The 25483-nt window shown below is 39.9% G+C and overlaps 1 protein-coding gene across 5 annotated transcripts; it reads left to right on the forward strand.

Moving 5' to 3' along the window:
* Positions 1–919: 919 nt before the first annotated feature.
* On the forward strand, positions 920–24593 carry MTX3 (metaxin 3). 5 transcript variants are annotated; one of them, XM_040225876.1, is made up of 10 exons: positions 924–1027; positions 1532–1601; positions 1961–2037; positions 3449–3541; positions 7138–7320; positions 7552–7628; positions 8134–8291; positions 8800–8896; positions 9714–9802; positions 13085–13951. In XM_040225876.1, exons 1-9 carry the CDS (start codon positions 947–949, stop codon positions 9778–9780), a joined length of 903 nt encoding a protein of 300 aa, XP_040081810.1. In that variant the 5' UTR covers positions 924–946; the 3' UTR covers positions 9781–9802; positions 13085–13951. The 5 variants fall into 5 exon arrangements, with proteins under 5 accessions (XP_040081813.1, XP_040081810.1, XP_040081809.1 ...); XM_040225875.1 differs by lacking the exon at positions 8800–8896; XM_040225879.1 differs by lacking the exons at positions 8800–8896; positions 9714–9802 and having other exon boundaries at positions 920–1027.
* The last annotated feature ends 890 nt before the right edge of the window (positions 24594–25483 follow it).

Here is a 25483-nt window from a genome sequence, read left to right on the forward strand (position 1 = left end):
AAAACAACACTAGAACTGTGAGCTTTCTAAGCACAGGTCCCTGTGTAATTGCTTAGGTCTCACATCTAGGAAGCCAGCCCAGTTCTGTCTTCCAAGAACTTTCAGTACACTGAAAGGTAAAAAGTTTGTATCAGGTAGAAACTACAATTCAAGTATGTACAAGAGGCTGCAGGGATCTAGAAGTTCCTGACTTCGGAAAACTGTACCAGGGAGATGACAGTTAAGCTCATCTTTGAGGGAGCAGAGCCAGGGAAGAAAGAAAGATATTCCAGACTGAAGGGCAGAATTCTTCAAACTCCAGGAAACTTGACAAACTCCAGGAAACTTGATACTTTTAGAAAAAGTGTAACAAGTAAACATGCAGGTGACTAACTGAGACTGAGAATGGCAAGAAGCAGAAGCCAAATATATGGGGGAAAGGGGTCAAACAATTAGAGTGCCTACTATGTATGTCTAGTTCTTTACCCCCATGTCATAGTTTTAAAGAGAACAATCTTGTGACTAACCTGCTATACTTAATTCTACAAATGGGTTAGTTTAGACCCAGGGTAGTCATGGTCAAAGGGCTTGGGACACATTGCTTGCTTTAGTCGCTATGTCGTGTCTGAACCCCATGGGCTGTATGGCCTGCCAGACTCCTCTGTCCATGGGATTCTCCAGGCAAGAATACTGGAGTGGGTTGCCATTTCCTTCTCCATGGGACACATTAGGGCGTGCAATAAGTATATGGGGACTTACTACTGGCATCTGACTTACTGCCCAGGACTTTCAACCCCTAAGCCAAGACGATTCTAAGCATCCGATTAACCCCTCCAGCGGTCCTTCCTGCACCTCTCCCGGCCCCCAGAGATCTCTTCTCTCCTTCTCGCCCCGCCCCCGTGATTCCACCTGCCGGAAAGTAGGTGGCAAAAGCACTTCCGGGATAACAAAGGTCGGCCCCGGCAAGATGGCGGCCCCCTTGGAACTCAGTTGCTGGGGAGGCGGCTGGGGGCTCCCGTCGGTGCACAGCGACTCCCTGGTGGTGATGGTGAGGCCTTCTCCCTGGCGCGGGCGCGGGCAAGAAGGGGCGGGGCCAGAGGCGCGAGGCTGGCTGGCCGGGTCCCGGCGGCTGAAGGTGGTTCCCGCGCGGCGCACCGGCCGGGGCCGGCCCGGACGCTGCTTGCTGCAGCAATCTGGGCTCCCTCGCGTCCGAGAAGTTACAGCCTAGACTGTGTCCCCGCCGAAGCCTCGGCGGGGAAGTCATGGCTTCACCGCTTGGCTCCGAGTGTTTTCAATCATGCAAAGCTGTCTGGGCGTTGGAATGAAAGCCCAAAGCAGGGGGCGCGCGCTCCCTGCTCTGTATCCCCTGAATGTTGGGGTGGGGGTGAAATAAACCCCCAAAGCTCTGGTAGCTGGCGTGCGCAACGGGGAGGGATGCAGCGCCAGAGTCTGATGTTTCTACCTTTCAGGGGTCCCAGATTTCAAGTCAAGCTGCTCTGCAGGTTTCCTTTAGTACTCAGTCTAAAATGTTTTATTGCAAACTCTCTTTCAGGCTTACGCCAAATTTTCTGGTGCACCCCTGAAAGTCAATGTCATAGATAACACCTGGAGAGGTTCAAGAGGTACACTGTAAACTTTTAAACGCTTCTTTCTGCCCCCTCCCCCCTCTCATTTAAAGCTAGGAGGCATGTAGCCATGGAGTATCTTGGGGTTTTAGTTCTCACCATGACCTTGATTGTATGTTGTTTATGTTTTGATCATTCTGAGTAATACTTCAAAGGACAAGCCAAATAAGTGGAAATTATGAGAAATGAAATGCTCTCCAAAACCGTGTGTGTGCGTGTAAAACTTCAAAAACCTAAAAACCTATCTTACTCATTTTTCCTCCTCCAAATGTGATTGGTATAGTTTTAAGGGTACTGGGATCTCTTCAAAGGATATCGAAATGCTTCCTTGTGTATAAAATGTTTTTTGATTATAGGAGATGTACCAGTTTTGACAACTGAAGACAATACTATTTCTCATCCGGCAAAAATACTAAACTTTTTAAGAAAACAGGTGGGTGGTCCTTTCTGAATAAGTAGATTCTCTATTCCTGCATGTTACTTAAAAAAAGAGAAAAACATTAAAAATATTTGTTTAGAATTCTTTTTTGGAGACACACGCATGCATGCATGCTTCAGTTGAGTCCAACTCTTTGTAACCCCATGGACTGTAACCCACCAGGTTCCTCTGTCCATGGGGATTCTCCAGGCAAGAATATCAGAGTGGGTTGCCATTCCCTTGTCCAGAGGATCTTCCCTGCCCCGGGATTGAACCCCTGGTCTCCTGCATTGGAGGCAGATCCTTTACCACCTAACCACCTTGGAGATACATGCTGCTGCTAAGTCACTTCAGTCGTGTCCGACTCTGTGCGACCCCATAGACGGCAGCCCGCCAGGCTCCCCTGTCCCTGGGATTCTCCAGGCAAGAACACTGGAGTGGGTTGCCATTTCCTTCTCCAGTGCATGAAAGTGAAAAGTGAAAGTGAAGTTGCTCCGTCGTTTCCAACTCTTAGGGACCCCATGGTCTGCAGCCTACCAGGCTCCTCCATCCATGGGATTTTCCAGGCAAGAGTACTGGAGTGGGGTGCCATTGCCTTCTCCGTGGAGATACATAGGGTTTGATAAAGAATAAATAAATCTGAGAGTCACTGCTCTAAATTATAAGTTGTACTGTGATTCGAAAGCCATATAGTGAGTTACAGTCAACTTGTATGATCATGTACTTTGCTTGGCTTTTATTGAAGTTTAGGTATAAGTAGATTCAATTTAGCTATCTTCACTATTACACTTATTGATATGATTGTAAATTTAGTTCCATAACTGCTACACATTTTGTTCTTGGTATGAGGTCTGAGTTCCTCAAGTACGGGTTTTTCAAGTACTTAAGCTAATAGTTGCAGTTAAATGTTTCATGAAATAATGTATCCAAAATATTTGAACATGCCAAGTTTTATATATTTAAAATGTTTAAATGTAGCAATTTAAACGTGAAAGTTATCATCGGTTTTGCCAATAGTTAAGGAAGTCCTATGTCAACAAAATTTAGAACTTTTCTAAATGGGAAAGTTTTCTCTTTTCATGAGGAACACAACTAATTACAACTTTTCCTTGTTATAAATTAACAAAAATAATAATAGCTTCTATTAAGTTTGTACTACATGCCACACACTAAACTAAGGTCATTAACAATCATTGAAATAATAGTTAATTAAAAAAAAGAACATTTATGGACCTTACTGTGTACATGAGGCTATGCTCAGAACTTTATTTGCATTAAGTAGAATTTGTTACTGAATTTGTATTTCTCTTTTCCCTTTTAATATGTTTACCATTTTTGAAGAAGAATAGGAGTCCTAGTTTATTTAGCTTCACTGTTTTGGGATGTTCTTGACTTATAAGGTTTTGGGTTTTATATTTTTTAACAGAAATACAATGCTGATTATGAACTTTCAGCAAAACAAGGGGCAGATACGCTAGCTTACATTGCTCTCCTTGAAGAGAAGCTTCTTCCTGCAGTGGTGAGCATTGGTGAATATTACAGTATTTTAGTGACTTACTGAGAATGTTCTTAGTCTGTTCAGAAGAAAAATAATGGAAGAGGCTTAAGAGAAGAAATTTCATTTATGTATTATTTTCGATTGTTTCACGTAACTGTGAAACTGGGTTGAATCTGTTAGACATTCAACTAGTATAGGAACCAACAAAGTGAAAGACAGTGTCATTTTGGAAATAAAAATTCTCTGTGAAAGACAGAGTTTGTTGTTCCATGTATAGATTTGGGCCAACTGTAATTCATTTAGAAAATATTCATACAGTTCAGTTCAGTCACTCAGTCGTGTCCAACTCTTTGCGACCCCATGAATAGCAGCACGCCAGGCCTCCCTGTCCATCACCATCTCCCGGAGTTCACTCAGACTCACGTCCATCGAGTCTGTGATGCCATCCAGCCATCTCATCCTCGGTCGTCCCCTTCTCCTCCTGCCCCCAATCCCTCCCAGCATCAGAGTCTTTTCCAGTGAGTCAACTCTTACTCATGAGGTGGCCAAAGTACTGGAGCTTCAGCTTCAGCATCATTCCTTCCAAAGAAATCCCAGGGTTGATCTCCTTCAGAATGGACTGGTTGGATCTCCTTGCAGTCCAAGGGACTCTCAAGAGTCTTCTCCAACACCACAGTTCAAAAGCATCAATTCTTCGGCGCTCAGCCTTCTTCACACTCCAGCTCTCACATCCATACATGACTACTGGAAAAACCAGTCGGCAAAGTAATGTCTCTGCTTTTGAATATACTATCTAGGTTGGTCATAACTTTTCTTCCAAAGAGTAAGCGTCTTTTAATTTCATGGCTGCAGTCACCATCTGCAGTGATTTTGGAGCCCCCAAAATAAAGTCTGACACTGTTTCCACTGTTTCCCCATCTATTTCCCATGAAGTGATGGGACCAGATGCCATGATCTTTGTTTTCTGAATGTTGAGCTTTAAGCCAACTTTTTCGCTCTCCTCTTTCACTTTCATCAAGAGGCTTTTTAGTTCCTCTTCACTTTCTGCCATAAGGGTGGTGTCATCTGCATATCTGAGGTTATTGATATTTCTCCCGACAATCTTGATTCCAGCTTGTGTTTCTTCCAGTCCAGCGTTTCTCATGATGTACTCTGCATAGAAGTTAAATAAGCAGGCGACAATATACAGCCTTGACGTACTCCTTTTCCTATTTGGAACCAGTGTGTTGTTCCATGTCCAGTTCTAACTGTTGCTTCCTGACCTGCATACAGATTTCTCAAGAGGCAGGTCAGGTGGTCTGGTATTCCCATCTCTTTCAGAATTTTCCACAGCTTATTGTGGTCCACACAGTCAAAGGCTTTGGCATAGTCAATAAAGCAGAAATAGATGTTTTTCTGGAACTCTCTTGCTTTTTCCATGATCCAGCAGATGTTGGCAATTTGATCTCTGGTTCCTCTGCCTTTTCTAAAACCAGCTTGAATGTCAGGGAGTTCATGGTTCACGTATTGCTGAAGCCTGGCTTGGAGAATTTTGAGCATTACTTTACTAGCATGTGAGATGAATGCAATTGTGCAGTAGTTTGAGCATTCTTTGGCGTTGCCTTTCTTTGGGATTGGAATGGAAATGGACCTTTTCCAGTCCTGTGGCCACTGCTGAGTTTTCCAAATTTGCTGGCATATTGAGTGAAGCACTTTCACAGCATCATCTTTCAGGATTTGAAACTGCTCAACTGGAATTCCATCACCTCCATTAGCTTTGTTTGTAGTGATGCTTTCTAAGGCCCACTTGACTTCACATTCCAAGATGTCTGGCTCTAGATTAGTGATCACATCATCATGATTATCTGGGTCATGAAAATCTTTTTTGTACAGTTCTTCTGTGTATTCTTGCCACCTCTTCTTAATATCTTCTGCTTCTGTTAGGTCTGTACCATTTCTGTCCTTTATCGAGCCTATCTTTGCATGAAATGTTCCCTTGGTATTTCTAATTTTCTTGAAGAGATCTCTAGTCTTTCCCATTCTGTTGTTTTCTTCTATTTCTTTGCATTGATCACTGAAGAAGGCTTTCTTATCTCTTCTTGCTATTCTTTGGAACTCTGCATTCAGATGCTTATATCTTTCCTTTTCTCCTTTGCTTTTTGCCTCTCTTCTTTTTATAGCTATTTGTAAGGCCTCTTCAGACAGCCATTTTGCATTTTTGCATTTCTTTTCCATGGGGATGGTCTTGATCCCTGTCTCCTGTACAGTGTCACGAACCTCATTCCATAGTTCATCAGGCACTCTGTGTATCAGATCTAGGCCCTTAAATCTATTTCTCACTTCCACTGTATAATCATAAGGGATTTGATTTAGGCCATACCTGAATGGTCTAGTGGTTTTCCCTACTTTCTTCAATTTGAGTCTGAATTTGGTAATAAGGAGTTCATGATCTGAGCCACAGTCAGCTCCTGGTCTTGTTTTTGTTGACTGTATAGAGCTTCTCCATGTTTGGCTGTAAAGAATATAATTAATCTGATTTCGGTGTTGACCATCTGGTGATGTCCATGTGTAGAGTCTTCTCTTGTGTTGTTGGAAGAGGGTGTTTGGTATGACCAGTGCATTTTCTTGGCAAAACTCTATTAGTCTTTGCCCTGCTTCATTCCGCATTCCAAGGCCAAATTCGCCTGTTACTCCAGGTATTTCTTGACTTCCTACTTTTGCATTCCAGTCCCCTATAATGAAAAGGACATCTTTTTTGGGTGTTAGTTCTAAAAGATCTTGTAGGTCTTCATAAAACCGTTCAATTTCAGCTTCTTCAGCATTACTGGTTGGGGCACACACTTGGATAACTGTGATACTGAATGGTTTGCCATGGAGACGAACAGAGATCATTCTGTCATTTTTGAGATTGCATCCAAGTACTGCATTTCGGACTCTTTTGTTGACCATGATGGCTACTCCATTTCTTCTGAGGGATTCCTGCCCGCAGTAGTAGATATAGTGGTCATCTGAGTTAAATTCACCCATTCCAGTCCATTTTAGTTTGCTGATTCCTAGAATGTCGACGTTCACCCTTGCCATCTCTTGTTTGACCACTTCCAATTTGCCTTGATTCATGGACCTGACATTCCAGGTTCCTATGCTGTATTGCTCTTTACAGCATCGGATCTTGCTTCTATCACCAGTCACATCCACAACTGGGTATTGTTTTTGCTTTGGCTTCATCCTTTCATTCTTTCTGGAGTTATTTCTCCACTGATCTCCAGTAGCATATTGGACACCTAATGACCTGGGGAGTTCCTCTTTTGGTATCCTATCATTTTGCCTCTTCCTACTGTTCATGGGGTTCTCAAGGCAAGAATACTGAAGTGGCTTGCCATTCCCTTCTCCAGTGGACCACATTCTGTCAGACCTCTCCACCTAGTATGTTCCACGCCTTATTCTGGATGCTTGAGATAGAGCAAAACAAAACTCACATGTTTAAAAATCTTGATTTATCCTTGAATCATCCTAGCTGGAAAATGGGTATGAAGTTAACTTCACTCAGAGATATTTATGAAAAAGTTTTACACCTACTGAATGATCTTCTTTTAATAAAAGAATATCCTTGTAGTGTTTTTTTCCCCCTCCTTTTGCAGCTTCACACATTCTGGGTTGAGAGTGACAATTACTTTACTGTGACAAAGCCATGGTTTGCTTCACGAATGCCTTTTCCCTTGAGTCTGATCCTGCCTGGAAGAATGTCTAAAGGAGCACTGAATAGGATTCTCCTAACCAGGGGAGAGCCTCCCCTCTACCACCTTCGAGAAGTAGAAGCTCAGGTATGGTTGGAATTACCTTCGGAGCAAGGGCTGTCTGGAGGAGGGACAAGGGAGAGCAGGGATGAAACTATTGGGTTGGTCAAAAAATTTGTTTGGGTTTTTCTGTAAGATAAGATGGTAGAGAAAAACCTGAGCAAACTTTTTGGCCTGCCTAGTACTTATCAATGCCAGCCTGAAAAGGAGTTCTCGAGCATCTTTCCTACTTTTGAGATGTAACTTCATTCTTATTAGATATACAGAGATGCGAAGGAGTGCCTAAATCTTCTGTCAAACAGATTGGGAACATCTCAGTTTTTCTTTGGAGATATGTGAGTACATTCCCTTATAAAACCATTTTAATGTCTTGTTTGCATATATCCATTGAGCAGTTACTTAAAGCAAGTTCCCTTGCCTGGTCCTTTTACCCCATCCCCAATGAGTTTGCCACTTAAAAAAATACTTAGTGGATTTTTTTACTACAGGAAACTTTCTGTTGGGGTAATCTAACATTGACGTCATATGTTGCATATGTGACTTTGAAACTTTTAAGACTTCCCACCCAGTCTCTAGTCTCTATATGATGCCTGTGAGTAAATCTTTTAATTTACAAGTTAAATTTTCTTCTAAATAAAATGGGTAAGAGTATTTTAAAAAACTATTAATGAGTAAAACCCTAGTTGCTTCATTTTTATAAGCCCAAATGGGTAGTAAACCTTTTAAAAAACTATATTGTATACTGCCAAATTGATAAATGTATTTGAGAAAAAGTTTTTAGCATAATCCCAGATTAATATTTTCTTATGTGCTTTTTAAAAATTCTTAATTTATTTTCAGGCCTTCCACTTTGGATGCCTATGTGTTTGGCTTTCTTGCACCTCTTTATAAAGTACGTTTTCCTAAAGTTCAGTTACAAGAACATTTGAAGCAGCTCTCCAACCTGTGTCGCTTTTGTGATGACATCCTAAACAGTTATTTTAGGGTTAGTCTTGGAGGTAAGTTGGTTCTTCTTCAGCTAATCTTTGTTGGCATAGAATATTTTCATATTCTCCTAAGGATGTATACACCAAGTCCATTACTTATTTAAAACGTATATATATTGTCTTTAAACCTTGGTTTGCTGCTGCTGCTGCTAAGTCGCTTCAGTCGTGTCCAACTCTGTGCAACCCCATAGACGGCAGCCCACCAGGCTCCTCCGTCCCTGGGATTCTCCAGGCAATAACCCCGGAGTGGGTTGCCATTTCCTTCTCAAAAATCCTCGTTTTTTCCAACTTTATTTTTTTTCCCCATGTGTTAGTTCTTCTTTCAGTAGAGAAATATCTATTTGCCTTTTGTCTGTTCTTCTGGATTTTATACAGTTCTCGCTTCTTGTTCTTTAAATATTGCCCCTTTGAAGTGGGTCATTTTCTTCTAAAAGTTGACCACAGGTATTTATTATGTCCCTACTGAAAGATAGCCTTTATCCTAATGCAAATGGGCAATTACTTTAAATGTTGCTTCTAGCATTTTCCTGCGTGAACAGAAATGAGCAGCAGATTGATTTTGGTGAGGTACACTCCCATGATTCCACTACTTGCAAACTGATTGCACCAGACTGGAGGTATAGTAAATAGAGGGTACCTGTCACGTAGGCGCTGCTTCTTCGGGAGCTTGGGGCCTTGTGCTTAAGTGATTGGGACACTAAGTTTGTGTGGGGAGAGTTGGCAGAAACTGTCCTTTTAAGAAACAGAAGTCATAAGGACCATTGGCTTAGGAACAGTTTACTTTTTTATATAGTGGGTTATGTGTTTTGTATATAATACACTTGTATGTAACAAGGGAGGGGTCAGTAGTTTGGAAGTCATGAAACTGAGTAATTTTCAACCTTGTTATTTGGGAGCAGTGGTTAGCAAACCTGACCACAGAACAAATACAAAATCTTAAGTCCTGTACCAGATTCACTGAATTAGAATAGAATCCATTCCTGGAATAGATCCCAGAAAACTGTATTTTTTTAAAGTCCCTTCAAGGACTTTGGAGGCGTGGATACTTGTTTGGCCCTTAGAAAGCTCTTCAAATGCAGTAGTTGTAACTAAGGGCCTATTTGAAATGGGTGGGGAAAAGGTACAAGTCAAATTTGAGAAGGCAATGAGGACTGCTGTGCTCTTATTAATGACCTTGGCTGTCTGCCTAACACTTGGCTAACTGGCTCTCCTTAAGGACACATTTAGTCCTTTGGCTTAGGGTTTGGTTTTGGAGTATTACCGTATGTCTTAAGTTTGCCTTTGAACCGAGAATGGTTTTTCACTTTGCCTTTTTGGGGAGGTGGGTGGGGGATGGAGCACTTAGCGGGTGGATAGACTCAGTATTCTTTGAATCTAAACAGCTTGTAAGGCTTTCAAAATTTCCTCTTTCTGATTTCTGTCCTGGCTTCTTAGGCATCTCTCCTGCTGGACAAGAAACGGTAGATGCAAATCTACAGAAACTGACACAACTTGTAAATAAGGAATCCAACTTGATTGAAAAGGTCAAGTTTACTTCAGTCGTTACTTTGTACTAGTTCAGCATTTTCCTTTCTGCAGTTAATATTGTAATTTGGGTTATGCATTACCTTTTCCCTTTTCTTTATTTTTTTATTTTTTTTCAGAAAGTTGTTTAAATATACATTTACTAAAGCAGTACAAAATACAGTGTTTTGAAGCCAGTAATGGACTGATTGTTTGGGGGAAAGATCTGATAATAGCATTGGGTTTACTTTTGCCACACAATTAGCAGTGCTTTTCAAGTTAGGAGACTTTGGCTTTAAAAAAAAAAAGGGTCGGGGGGAGAGAGAAAGAAACAGAAAAACACTTCTTGCTTGCTTGTCTGCTCCTTTCCGTCTCTCAGGGTTAACGTTTCTTGATCACAAGCTCCTGTGCTTATTCTTTCTTACTAATAGCACTATGGTGTTTTTCTTTCTTTCACATAAATGTTTTTATTTTTTTCTCCTTCCTATCCTCTGTTCTAAATGTTGTTTACAGTTTTTGGCTAGTGTGGAATTTGCCACTTAGGGACTATGCATTTGTTGAGAGAAATATTGAGGAATTGGGCAGGGGAGGGAACCAACAATGGAAATTTAAAGGGTGATTCTAGGTGGAAAAAAGAGAGTTATACAGTTTTTTCCTCAAGTGTTTGATAAACTTGCTTTTTTCTTATACAAATGGATAATGCTTCATTCTTTCACAAACTAAGGGGTCATTATGGCCTAATAACACTGGCTAGAGGTGTGGGGGATTGAGTAACAGGCACTGTCTCATATGAGCTGTATATGAGTTATCTCATTTAATCCCACAGCAACCCTGTGTGTGCTGGTTCTCTGTTATACCCATTTTACAGATGAGATAACTGAAGCTTCAAGGGTAGCTTATAACATCATCTGCCCGAGGTCATTCAGCGGGCAAGAAGTAGAGAGAGAATCTGAACCCTAGTGATTGGATTCCAGCACGGGCTTTGTAGTTAGCCCGCTATGTAACTCGTGATTGGAATTATGTAACCATTGCTACTGGTGGTGATAGCCAGGTTTACAACTCCTACTCTCCGGAATGACCACTTTATTTCTTTTTATGGTATATTCTTGGGCTTCCCGTGTGGCTCAGCTGGTAAAAAATCCACCTGCAATGTGGGAGACATAGGTTCAATCCCTTTGTTGGGAAGGTCCCCTGGAGAAGGGAAAGGCTCCCCACTCCAGTATTCGGGCCTGGAGAATTCCATGGACTATGTAGTCCACGGGGTTGCAAAGAGTCGGACACGACTGAGATACTTTCACTTCACTTCACTTCATGATCCCCTGGAGAAGAGAATAGCTACCCAAGGATAGCTTGGATTCTTGCCTGGAGAATCCCATGAACAGAGGAACCTGATGGGCTACAGTCCACACCATTGCAAAGAATCAGATACAACTGAGCGACTAGCACTTAACTTCTTACTTATGTACCTCTTGTTAAAGTTTGGGTAAGCTGAATGAAAACCAAGTTTGTCTTAATTCTTAGCCCAGTGCAGTAAATCTCATGAGAGGAAATACACCAAGAGTTAAGTGTGGATAATGGAAAAATTATTCAGACTGTTGTAGATACTTTTCTGCTGGATGAAGACTATCCAGTGTAGTTTTTACTTCCATCTGTGGCAAATTCATTTCAGACCTACATTTGCAGAAAATGAAACCAAGAGGCCCTGCCACCACTTCTGTACAGTTCACTTTAGCATCATCACTATATGAGTCTCCTAACCCTGTGTCAGCACCTCTCCCCACCCAACTTCCCATCTGCTCTTCAGTACAGATCACTGTGTGCTACAAGACAATAGAACAACAAATTCTCTTGACTACCACTGTTCACCATTTAGACAGAAAATCTAGAGCTTAAAACAAAGAAAGAGTTATGTTCGAGGAACTCAGTTCTTACAAGGAAAAAAAGACAACACAACTGATTCAAATAGTTCACTGGGAATACTCTTGTCCATTGGAAAATTGAATTAATCTTCTATTCTTTTCCTTTGATTATAAACCCCATGTACCTCTGCTAAAACATTTCCTCTGTGCTTTATAAAAGCGTCTTGAAAGGAGAGAGTTTTGAGCTACACATGTTAAAACTCTAAAAAAAGCCTGTCTACCAGCTAGGTGGTAAGATGCTGTATTCTGTTGGTTTGGGGTCATCGATGGCAGCTGCTTTCAAGACTTCTATGAAGTAGCTTAACACCAGGACCTTACACTCTGGTTTTGGGGTGCCCTGGTTAAAGGTAGTTTTCTAGGGTCTGACTCTGATCTAAATAACCCCTCTTCTGATGTTTTCAGGGATGCTAATGTACTCCTGAAACTCTTGGACATTTTCTAAATGTGCTCCACATTACTTTGTTTCTCTGGAGCAGACTTAGAACTGATCCATTGTTTGCAGTGCCTCTGGATGAGGTCTAAAGTATTTATCCTTCTGTCTCTTTTCCTAGCCTTCCTTGGTCTAAATACTCAGAGCCTAAAAGAGGTGATATTTTTGAGTGGAGTACAGGTCATTTTTATTGAGACATTGAGGTATAGTTGAAAGAACAATAGTGTTAGAATAAGACCAGGGTTCACATTTCAGCTCTAAAGCTAGCTTTGCTAATGCAAATCTGATAATCTTTCTGAGCTTCCTTTTGCTAATCTATAAAATAGAGAATGATTGTCTTTTTTTCTTTATAATTGTCTTGGGAAGCTCAAATGAGAACATGCTTTGTAACCTGTGGAAAGTAGTCTAACAGAAATGTTGCTTTTACACTTAATATTAGAAGGTTTCTTAAACCAAGTTGTACTGTGGTTGAATTCAATAGACTGTTCATTTTGTGGCATTACTGTAATTTTGTGAAGACATCCAGGATGAGCCATACTGCTTTTATACATATACTAAGTGAAAGTGAAAGTCACTCATTCGTGTCTGATTCTTTGCAACCCCATGGACTATACAGTCCATGGAATTCTCCAGGCCAGAATACTGGAGTGGGTAGCCTTTCCCTGCTCCAGGGATCTTCCCAACCCAGGGATTGAACCCAGGTCTCCCACATTGCAGGCGGATTCTTTACCAGCTGAGCCACAAGGGAAACTCCATACATGTACTAAGTCAGGCAGTATTTAGGTATGATGTTTAGAATTCTTTAGAGATTATTTGCAAGAAAAGATTTCTCTAGCAGTGCTAGAAACATAAGGTTCTGTCCTCTTCTAGGCTATAGTTTGGATGGGGACGCCACAGTCCATATTAGTGATACCATAGCTATTAGTCAGATGTACCTTTTGTACTTTCCACAGATGGATGACAATCTTCGCCAAAGCCCTCAGCTTCCTCCTCGGAAACTGCCAACACTTAAATTGACTCCAGCAGAAGAAGAAAGTAATTCCTTACAACGGCTATCACCCTGACAGTCATCATGCTTTGTGTCCAGAGTCATGTAATTGTTGCAGCAATCTCTTACACTCAGTGTGTGAAGGGCAAAAAGAAAATGCTAAAAATAGATAGAAGGAAGACTCTAAACCAAAAGAAACTTTCTATGACAGCAATTTTTTTTCGTTAGGAAGCTTCTGTTTTAGCTTGGCAATGCACTTTAAATAACATCAGCGTGAATGCTAAATGAACTTGGGGGGGGAGAGAAAATACATTGTACTGTGTATAAAAACCAGCCTTAACCTTGGCAGATTTTTGCCTTTGGTTCACATGTTGCTGGCCCAAAGCTCCACTTCTGTTCTGAATGTGCACACTTAATTTATTCAAGTTAATTTATTAATCTAGTATCCTTAGACCAGTCTGAATATTTAATATGTGGCTCTTTGCCTAAGGCCTTTTCTCTTCTGTTTAGAAACCTGATGCCTATTTTAGACACCAGGAAAAATAGATTATTCTAATATTCTGTTTAATAGAAAACCTGTATTTAGTGTTAAAAAACAACAAGGAATGTGTTTCTTAATTATCTCACAAGTCTAACCTTTGGGGGAGTTAGTACCATATATATAAATATTAAAGGTGGTAATATAATATTTGTCTGACTATATGCACTTCAATATAACAGTATTTGCTGATGTGTTCAGTATAGGTTAGCAAGGGCTGTTTTAATTTATTGAAGCTTTACTGCTGCTGCTGCTGCCGCTGCTAAGTCACTTCAGTCGTGTCCGACTCTGTGTGGCCCCATAGACGGCAGCCCACCAGGCTCCCCCGTCCCTGGGATTCTCCAGGCAAGAACACTGGAGTGGGTTGCCATTTCCTTCTCCAACGCATGAAAGTGAAAAGTGGAAGTGAAGTCACTCAGTCATGTCCAACTCTTAGCGACCCCAAGGACTGCAGCCCACCAGGCTCCTCCGTCCGTGGGATTTTCCAGGCAAGAGTAATTGAAACTTTAGGCCTGTGTATTTGTAGTACACCTTTAACACTAGTCATCTCTTTCTTGGATTGATTTCAGGAGAGCTGAATGTTAGCATCACTTTTATGTTAGGCTGTAAAGTCTTAAGACACTTGCTCAGTTGTTAGACACTGCTCAGGAGGAGCCCACTACCACAGAACTGGCAGCACCTACTGTGCATCTGGCCCAAGCTCACCATGCTTGGCTCAGACACGTGTTCTTTCCTGAGGAACATACCACGTAGTCAGAAGCTTTATGACAACTAATTTTTTTCCATAGAGCTTAACTACAGTTGACGGATTCTTTGGAATAACCGGAAATAGCATATTTTAAGGAACATTTTGCATTTATTGGTTGCTGAACTGTTAAAAGATTTGCTGTGTGGGTAATTTTACTTAGAATCTTGCTTATTTTAGTGGCTGAGGTGCTTCTGCCATCTTAAAACCACTTCTGGGTTTTTTTTTAAATATAGGACCATGTTTTTGATTAGTGTCTTAAAAGATTACTATGGTGCTCAGCAAATCTTATCTCATCCTGCTGAAACCCCCAAGTTAGGAAAACAGCTTTGGAGTCAGTAGACTCGTCTAATTTGAGCTGAGTGGAGCTCAGCAGTGCTTGACCTGCATCCTCTCAATTTGTTCTGTATTAGGTAGCTATTTATATAGGAGTCTTTAAGTCATCATAAAGATTTTTTCTTGAAAGTTTTAATGAGAAACAAGGTAATCTTCAAGGTCGTGGTTGTCTGTTTGGATACATTGAGAGAAAGTCACTCATCTGTTTCACATTATTTCTGCAACAGGTGGCAGAGTGGGTGGGTCAGAGTGGGGGTGTGTGTGTGTGTGTGTGTGCGCGCACGTGTTTTATGTTATTAGTCTTCTGTTAGATTCCAGCAGTTGGAAATCTGTAGAGAGAGAGAGAGAGAGTGTGTGTGTGTGTGTGTGTGTGTGTGTGTGGTGTTCTGTGTTAGTCTTCTGTTGGATTCCAGCAGTCGGAAATCTGTATGAATATTCTATGTTGGAAATCATGACTGTAGTACTTTATTATCCTCTGGGATTAATGTATACTGAAGAAGGGTGGTTAGCACACTAATCAGACATCTGTTTATGCTTTAGTGGTTAGTCATTTTCAATTATGATTTCTATTAAAGCTTTCAAAAAGCATTTGAAGTGACTTACAATTGCTAAACGCGTAAAATAAGTCAGTTAAAATTGGGTTTTGGAAAAATAAAAAATTTGTAGGAGATAGAACTATACTAACCCAACCCTAACTATACTAACTCTAAAATTGAATGGTAAATTTAACTCCCAAGTTTCCCCATGGACAAAATCAAAGAATAATACGGGGTTATGTAAAGTTTTCTGTCAATACAGTGACTAATGTCCATGAGTAAGAAAAATGTGTTTACATTTTTATAAGAATGTGGGGTATTGTGTTATGACACAAAGATGCAGCCAATAAGCATACTGTAATGTTTGATATGTTGAAAGTTGAATCAAAAGGTATCATTCTGGAATAGCAAGTTTTGTCCTTTTTTTAGTAGAAAAGATGACTGTAAATATGATTTTATTTCCTTTCAGTCATTCCTGCTTTGAACTACCTTTAGCTGTGTGCCGTATAGGCCATGATACTTCTAGACTATCTTTGCCAAGAGGCGAAGTATGAGTTAGATAAGTGAGAATTTATATGCTGGGTTACTTAGTTTTGCTTTTTTGGTAAAAGCTAATGAGATGCTAGGAAGCTATCACTGAGCACAAACCACTCCAGGCATCAGCTGCACATGTAAGGAATAACTTTGAGGACTCGACAGAGAGCTTATGATCAACCTGTCAGGATATGCTTTGGATAAAGTTTGAGTTTGCTGAGATAAATGATCCACAATCTTAAAGCACTGTGGTAGAGGATAGTATGGTAAAAAGGACTGTGTTGGTGTTTATGTTTCTTGGCACTATAGAATGAGAAAATTGGTCAGATAATTCCCATAAGATAAAAATCTTTCATCCGCAAACCGTCATCGGTTGTCCATAAGGCTGATCATTCTTATAACACCAAAGAAACAGGATAGTCATTCCTACACAATATGTTTTTCCCCTAAAAGTTTGGCACTGGCAAAGGAATCAAATTTCAACCTAGATATGTTCATTTTTTGAGTGCTAGAGATTTTACATTAAATCCAAAGAATTTTGATTTCCACTTGTGATTTCTATTCATTTAATATGGCAAGATACATTAACTTAAAAGAATGGGAAAGCTTATTTCAGTCAGAGCTAACTTACAGTTCTCAGAAGTCTACAAAAATGGAAAAAAGTAGACATCAAAAGAGGCAGAAATTGGTAACAGTGATAGCATCTCAGAAAACCAATTTTTAAAGGTAGTATCATGTGATAAAAGTGGCATTTAAAGTCAGTAGTATGTTTTCTTAGAGCCTCTTCCAGGAATAGTCATTTACCAGGTTATTAGAGTTTTTCATCAACTGTTTATTTTTTCATAAGCTGTCAAAAATTGTATCCCTCTGAAACCAAAATACAAATGCTTACATGTGAAGACAAGAAGCTGAGGGATGGCTCTCTCTGTACTATGTTTGCCACTTCTTTTTGTGAGTCTGTAATTATTTCAGAATAAAAGGGTTTTAAAAGTAAATTCAATAGAGTGAGTTTATCTTTAGATAAACTGATTTACAATTTAATGCTTCAGACATAGTATTCAGTATTCAGTTCCAGATGAATAAATGCATAATATAAATCAATTTACTTCATTCCAAGTTTAAAGACAAACTCAACTTTATAACATATGATTATCTAAAGATTTGGTTTGCCTTATCAGCAAAGAAAAAAAAGCTAAAACCAAGAACCCCTTTTCCTAAGATATAAAAAATTCTATGATCTTTATGTTTATAGTTATATCTTTTCTCCCTATGGTACCTGGGTTTACCTGGGTTTAAAATATTTTGAAAAAAGCTCCTCGATGTCTCCATGTGGTAATCCTTCTTTATTTTGTAGGTGTCCTCTCACTAACAACACTAGGACCATGCTTTGATGAACAAAGTGTAGTGTGTGTCTGTGTTTTTTTGTTTTAGGCTTACAGGGGTTTAGTGATTGACTTTGTCTTGGTTTAGTTATTTATCTAATCGAAATCCTGAGCAGAGCCACATAGCATATTTGAGTTGTAATGATGGTATTCTGTATATGTTGTTGGCACTTAAGAGTTATTTTTTGCCTTTTCTCTAGTTCAGCTCTGTGTAATTTGTATTTACTTTTCAATGTTTTCATATTTTCTAAGAAATTACTAGATTATTAAGAAATTTGTTAATTATATGAACCAAAGTTCAGTAATCCTAGTCTCAAAGGTTTAACTGAAGCATAATTAAATCTTCAAAATGTTGATTTTCTTAGAGACATAGAGTGATTTGCTTTTTTTTTTTTTAAGTGTTTGTAAAATTATTTATCCCAAAACTCATGTTGGGATATAATGTTTCTTTAAAGCCCAGATTACCTGCCCTAGACTTAAAATTATTGTGATTGAGGTGGAGAGGTATTCTCAGAATCAGAAAGCATACAAAAATTTTTTGTCCTGATAAGGAGGCCACTGATTACTGATGAGAACTAACATTCTTGAACAGTGATATAAGAAGTGGTTTTGAATTGGATGTTTATAAATAGAGAGTGAAATGTTATAATAAAAGACTGTTCAAAGCAAAACAAAATAGTTCCTTTAAAAAATGCAGGAAAATAAGTGTTTTTATATCCTCATTCTTAATTTGAAATTATATTGTAAGATTTTTTTAAAAAACTATATTTTAGTTCTTTGGAAAAGCAGTTCAAAATATATTTTGGCAGAATATATGGTTATTGTATGAATCGAGAGGTCTTTGGCCAAATAGGTTTGGGAAATTCTGGGTTAGACAAAGTGAAGTTACTGTAGGCTTGTCAGAAACTTTGATATGTTGTTGGTGGTTTCAGACTCCAATGAGGACCTGTATTTTACACACCATTTTCCTATTTTTATGTGGATTTGTTTTTTAAAGTAAGTGTCGTGTGGGACTTGTGTTCTAAGAAATACACTTAGAGAAATGCTGCCCTGCGGGTGTTTCTGCTTGTTTGTACTCATTGCAAAGGCTTCCAGCTGTTGGCTGCCCCTCTAGTGAGTGCTGGGAAAATGGGAAGAGACAGGTGAGGACTCCCTTGGACCATAGAGTTGACTGCGAAGTGGCTTTGGGTTTCAGTAGGTTGCTGTTTAGGCACCTGTGAGGCCTGTGGTCAGTCCAGTCACTTTCCCTGGAATCCCAGTTAGCTTGGAACAGCTGCATAGGGGTGTGAACTGGTGGTTTCAGAGAACCAGCCACTTCTTAGGCATCTACAAGACAGAGGGAACCAACTTGGGAATCCAGAACAAATTTCCAACCTGATTTTGGCTGTGCTTTAAAAGCACCAAAAAGGCAATGAGTATTTATAGCATTAAAGTCACATACGAGCTGGTTATTTTATGCATATATATATGCATACACGCATAGTGTCGTAGAAAGTTTACATTTGCTTCAGTGACAAAAGCAAAGAAAGTGTAATATTTTCAAGTTCTGTTACTGAAGACATTGTCTAGACAAGGATTGCATGTTTGTGTATGCTTTTTCTAGGATGAGTGTTTACAGCTTTTATTCTGAGCAGTTTCTATATCTTCCCCCTCCCCCTAGTTTAAGCCTCACTAGACCTTCTTAGAGGACCAAATATGTTTGATTTCATCTCAGAGTACTCATTGTAAGGAGTCAAATCAGTCTACTCATTGTAAGGAGGCTCTTTGTTTTCTGCAGTGTATATGGTTGCATATTTGGAACTCCATGCTTTGGATATGAATTTGATAGAAAGCCTGCCATTGGATTTGAGCTGTGGTGTAATGGTGAACATCTATTCATGTGCAAAGCAGTTGGATCTTTGTTCTGATTCTTTAGATTTCCTCATGCAAATTCAGAAAAATGCCTTTTAATCATTGAGTTTACATATCCAAGATCCTTGGAAGTCTAGAAAAAATGACTTGCCAGAGTTTGCATCAGTCCTGAGTAAGTCATGCAGAGTAGAGAAGGCTGTGTGCGGGCCATCCATTCTTTGGCCTGTTGGCTGCCTGTCTTGCAGGGCTGGCGTCTCTGTTTCTTGGAGAAGGATCGGTGTACTCAAGCTTTTATGTTAATTGCACAAAGATGAGCTTTATTCTTCTTCTGACTTGTGTTTTATTTTGTAAAATAGGAAATAATGTCTTCTCATTTTTCTGCTCACTCTGAAGTGGAAATTTGAAGTGTTTGTAATGTAACTTCAGCTTTCTGAAAGACTGATAGCAAAGATGACAAGAAATTTATGTATACTTATATTGGTTTTGTTCCACCAAGCTTATCTTTGAATGGTAAACATTTGAAACATCTGTTCTACTGTACAACTACTATAGTTTTGTTATTAACAAACTTAAGCATTGTTTGTCATAGTTTCAATATTCTAGCCTTGCCTAGTGTGAATATATTTTACTCAGAGATTATGTACAAATACGCAGAAGTGGTGATGATGATCAATGTTGTAAAGAATTTATTCTGATACACAAGAAACTGGATATTATGTCAAAATAGCTATTTTCAAAATAAAATCTCAAGTTGCTTGAATGTTTATTAACTCTTGGTTTAATCTTATTTATTCTTTGAGGTGAGTATTTCATTGGAAAGAATTTTGGGGTGGTTGAACATAGTTTTGTGCTGGGACTGAGCTACACAGAGGGTTGCTCTTTTTAAAATGCCCATTCTTTCCATGATGCATTGAGGTCATTTGTGTTTTTCCAGGCTGTGCTCAAGGAGGGTAGGTGCCTGCTCCTAGGCCATGGTATGTGTGTGGCCTCAGAGAGCTCAACATCTCAGGGCTATAGTTAGCTCATCCCTTCAGCTCCGTAAGTTGCTTTAAAAATTTCTCTTTTGCTCACCTGGGAAGTCCAGTGATATTCCACATAATTGGATGGAAGACATACACTGAGAAAAATAATTGTAGTTAAAGGGGAAGATGTTCATATTTTTTTGCTGCTTTTTGGAAAAAAAAAAAATGGGGGCAGGATATGGAGGTATAGAAAACCCTGTGAGAGCTGTTAGTCTAGTATGAGCAGGCTCCCTGAGGGGGTGAGTCTGTTAGTAGAGTTTGTTTGTTTTTTTCAATTGAGGTATAATTTATGTGTAGTAAAATGCATCAGCCTTCCAAGTAGAGCTGTTAGGTATGTATTTCTCTCACATGGAAAGCCAGCTACATCTTTGTTGATACTTCTGTCCCAAAGAACACAAGTCTTAACTGCATATGAACTTTGGGTTTCAGTTCACCCGGGGGTGGATTGAGGTGTTTAGTAACGATCACCTGCTTTCCACGAGAGAGCAGGAAAGAAGAGTTGGTATTGGTGGGATTATAGAATTCTTTTGGGGAAAGACAGCTCTGAGTCACAAAGCTGAGAACCTTTCACCAAAGACCTTCAGAAATTTTGGTTCTTAATTGCTCAGCTCGGAGCCCTGACTTGGCCTGGGATGGTTCCGGGTGATCAGATCTCCTGGATGCCTACTGCAGTGCGATGCCCCTTGGTGGACAGAAGGCTACAGTGTCAACGGTGCTCTGTTTCTCTTTGGGCACTAACAGCAGCTATTGATGTTAAGTTTTGCCACACTGGAATCTTGTCCTAAGGAGACTGAGATAAAGGGGAAATCGCTAAGGTCACTGAGTACTGCCCACATGTTTGAGACAAGTGTATATGAGAACAGGAAGGAAATGGCGGTGGAAAATGTAAGGATTTGTCTTACTAAAGATCATCGTATGTTCCTAGTTGTAAAGCAAAGGGGATACTCATCCCTTCTTAATCTGACAAGAATTTCAGGGGAAAGGATGAGAAAACAGTACATTTCTCCAGGTACATTAGTCAGCTTCCTGGAATGCTTTAGACATCTGTGATTAAGAAATGAAGACAGCTGTGCACCATCAAAGACATTTCTAATTTCTAACACAGCCAACTCAAGGCCCCAAATGCTGTGCTTTACCAAATAAGAGAGGGGCTAGGATATTTATCCTGCTTTTTGAGTAAGTGAGTGAAAATAGGGAAATCTTGACATTTATAAATAAAATTAGGGATTGGTGTTTCAGATCTGAGTTTGGGGCAGGTGGTCTTTTCAAGAATTTACATTTTGGAAAAGTTAAGAAATCTTTTGGTATAGAAGGAAGCATGACGCTTTCCAAATATCACAGTTAAGACCAAACAGATTTCAGTTTTATTTTAAATGCAAGAAGCAAGCTGACTTATTTGAGGGCTGTCAGACTGTGTCTGTTCTGATATGTGTTGTCCCAGTTCTCTCCATGAGTGGGGATTTGCCTTTTTCACCAATTAACATGATTTGCATTTTATATTACACGTAATATCCAGTTCACAGCATGACTACTGATAAAATGGCTTAGAAAAAGGTGGGAAGGGCTATAGTAGATGTAGAAAGTAAGAGGAAAAAGAACCAAAGAGAAAGAAACTCTAAATATGATGTAAGCGGCTGTAGGGAGGAAGGGGAATGCAATGTAGAAAGACAGTGGATTTTAGAGTTAGAAAGCCTGGCTTAACAGCACACCAAACTAGTGATTTTAAGCATGTCACTTAATTTTTTATTTATGCTATTCATTACAATGCAATGGAATAACTGAATCTGGATATATGAATGTTTTTATATGTTTGTTTTTTTTAATATATATATATTAAAATTTAGAAGCTACTGATAAAAAGAGCCCCATGCTGCCTCTTATGAATAACCTGTTTCCATATTGGTATCTAGTCTTTCAGTCTTGTTTTCTACACACACACACATATACACACACAATTCTGTATGCTATAATTCTATAAGACATATTTATACTATTCAGAGTGTGCTTTTTCACTTAATGTTCAGAAAATCTTGTAGGTTATTATATATTCTATGTAATTTTTAAAGGGTGTGTGCAATTTCAGTGTAAGATGTTACATTGTTTATTTCGTACCCTTGTGATGGACATGAGGGTAAACTCTTCTTGTAATGGTCCATTTGTATTTGCAGTCCATTTGTATTTCTTCTGTAAGTGGTCTATTCATTCTCTGCCTAAAAGGAAAATCACTTCACTTCTCTGAAACCCTGGCTTCTCCACTGGAAGCTGGGGTTTCCATGTGGTCTCAATGCAGTAACACACGGCAGATCCAGGATACAGCAGGTGTGCAGCAATAGTCTTTCCTTCCATGTGATTTCCTGGATTAAGAGCTCCCAGAGAATAGAGACTTCTTTCTTTATTTATCCCAGCACCTAGTACAGTGCTTGGAGCAGAGAAGGAGCTCAAAAAGTTCTTGAGGAAGGAGGAATAGCTGGGATTCGAAAACGTTTTGAGTATATCAGGAAAAAGTGAGAAAAGTCGAAGCCAAGAGCCAATGAATCAGCAGTGAGAAACCTTACTCAAAAGCTTACTATTAAAATGGAAGAATTTAGGTTTTATTCTCAAAGCTATATAAGAAATAATTGCTTATAAAGACATTAAATACCTATAAGTATGTAGTCTTGAAAAACTGAGGTGTTTTTGTGTGTGTGTGAGCTAACGGGTACATATTTTAAGTACACTAAGAAAGGTGACTAGTTAAAGAGTCACCTTAATTATAATGAATTATATCATTATAATTTATATTATAAAGATTATAAATTTTATAATTTATTATATTTACTTATAAAGATAATATAAATATGTATATAATACAAAACAATATTAGTTGTTTTATTACTCATAATTATTTACAATAATATTAAAATTTTGAAAAGTGAAAAACTTAATTTTAAAAAATGATTAATTCTGATTTTCGTGTATCAGATTTGCCTAGACTAGGAGCAGATATGCAATAACATATGCATATTGTAAAATGGTAATAAGTTACAGTGATCCTGAGCTCTGGTGCCTCAAAAGGATAGAGGTGAATTGATGTCAGGTTTTGTTTTATCCAGCTCGCCCTGGGATCAAGGGGGAGAGAGTCAGTGGTTCGCTAATGAGATCTGCAGATGGCTTTAAATTGAGAGGTATTGTAAACATCAGGAATGACTGAGAAATGATACAAAAGGAGCTGGAAAGGTTAGGAACATGGACAGGAAATCAAATGATTCAGTCTGGAGTAACGCAAGCCAATCTGACATCTGGGGCCAAATAAGAAATACAGATATGCCATGAAAGTGACAAACACGGAGAACAGTCATCTCAAAGGAGGCTGGAGGGTGGGGGCAGTGCAGAGAGGCTGGAGGAAAACAAGAGAAGTAGGAAGCAGGAACTACGCTCAGTGCTATGATGTGGCTCTTAACACGCCGATTTCTTTTTGACTAAGGTTAAGCAACTTAGTGCCAGGTAAGAAACGGGGCTTTGAAGGTTAACTCAGCACCTAATCACACAAAAGCGCAACCTCTCTTCTAGTTGGTCCTAATGACTGTTGGAGTATCATCAGTATAGAGAAGACCGTGGAAGTGGTCTGGAATCTGAAGAAAAGTCCTAATTGGAAAGACCACTTGCCATACGCCTACCTGGGCATTGCTCATTCAGTGGGTGTTGCCAAGAATTCTTGGAACAGCGCCCTCCAGGCTATCCAGTTGCCTGCAGCATGAGGGGGCCCTACAAAACCTTTGTGAGTTAGTACAGAATCCAGTTTACGCAAAAATAAGATGTGGGTCCATGAGGCAGTCTGTTCCTTCCAGCCATGCCCCACTCTCTCTTCCAGTTGCTGCTGTGTTTGCGTCTGCTTGCCTGTATCATGGCCTCAACATGTTAACCCTTAGCAGCACAGAGTCCCCTGCCTGTGTTGCCTACTATCCCTTATCCTTTTCTTTTGCTATAAACGTCTAGTGATGATTTGTATTTTCTCTAGAAGTCAATAAACTAAATCAGATATATTGGTGATATTGGCCCCCTTCAGGGACTTCCAACTTTTTTTTTTTTTTAATGGAACCACCACATTTAATTTTTTCAGTTACAAGAACTTGAGGAATTGGGCCACAATGAGAACTTCGTGGAGATGAGAAAGAAGACCAAATAATTCTAAGGAGGACAAACCCTGAGCAGGTAATGCTTAATGTATCCATTCCCCACTCTGAAGAGAAGAGCAGAACATCGGTGCAGAGAATCTCCTGAAGGAGTGAGCTGGAAAGGAGAGGTGTCAAAGGCATATTTCTTGTAGTTGCAGGTCCATCTTGTAAGGTATGTTAATGGCTCATATTGGAAGCTTGAAGCTGAATGTGTTACCTATCCCCAGTCACAGTTGCTTTGTAACAGAAGGCCCTTAGGCTAAGAAAATTCATCCACTTATTCAACAGGTATTTACTGAGTATCTCCTATGTTCCAGGCACTGTTACTAGAACCAAGGATACATCAGTGAACAAAACACAGGTCCCTGCTGTTGTGGCTCTACATTCTAGAATGGGGGACAATTAATAATGAACCTAATGAATCATACTGTTCTGTTCATGGGGTTCTCAAGGCAGGAATACTGAAGTGGTTTGCCATTCCCTTCTCCAGTGGACCACATTGTGTCAGACCTCTCCACCATGACCCGCCCGTCTTGGGTTGCCCTGCGGGCATGGCTTGGTTTCATTGAGTTAGACAAGGCTGTGGTCCTAGTGTGATTAGATTGACTAGTTTTCTGTGAGTATGGTTTCAGTGTGTCTGCCCTCTGATGCCCTCTTGCAACACCTACCATCTTACTTGGGTTTCTCTTACCTTGAGCGTGGGGTATCTCTTCACAGCTGCTCCAGCAGCCACTGCTCCTTACCTTGGATGAGGGGTATCTCCTCACCGCCGCCCTTCCTGACCTTCAACGTGGGATAGCTCCTCTCGGCTCTCCTGCGCCCACGCAGCCACCGCTCCTTGGACGCAGTTATGACCAACCTAGATAGCATATTCAAAAGCAGAGACAGTACTTTGCCGACTAAGGTCCGTCTAGTCAAGGCTATGGTTTTTCCAGTGGTCATGTATGGATGTGAGAGTTGGACTGTGAAGAAGGCTGAGCGCCGAAGAATTGATGCTTTTGAACTGTGGTGTTGGAGAAGACTCTTGAGAGTCCCTTGGACTGCAAGGAGATCCAACCAGTCCATTCTGAAGGAGATCAGCCCTGGGATTTCTTTGGAAAGAATGATGCTAAAGCTGAAGCTCCAGTACTTTGGCTACCTCATGTGAAGAGTTGACTCATTGGAAAAGACTTTCATGCTGGGAGGGATTTGGGGCAGGAGGAGAAGGGGATGACCCAGGATGAGCTGGCTGGATGGCATCACGGACTCAATGGACGTGAGTCTGAG

Source organism: Oryx dammah, unplaced genomic scaffold, assembly GCF_014754425.2.
Source record: "Oryx dammah isolate SB20612 unplaced genomic scaffold, SCBI_Odam_1.1 HiC_scaffold_26, whole genome shotgun sequence".
In the NCBI taxonomy this organism is placed as follows: domain Eukaryota; kingdom Metazoa; phylum Chordata; class Mammalia; order Artiodactyla; family Bovidae; genus Oryx; species Oryx dammah.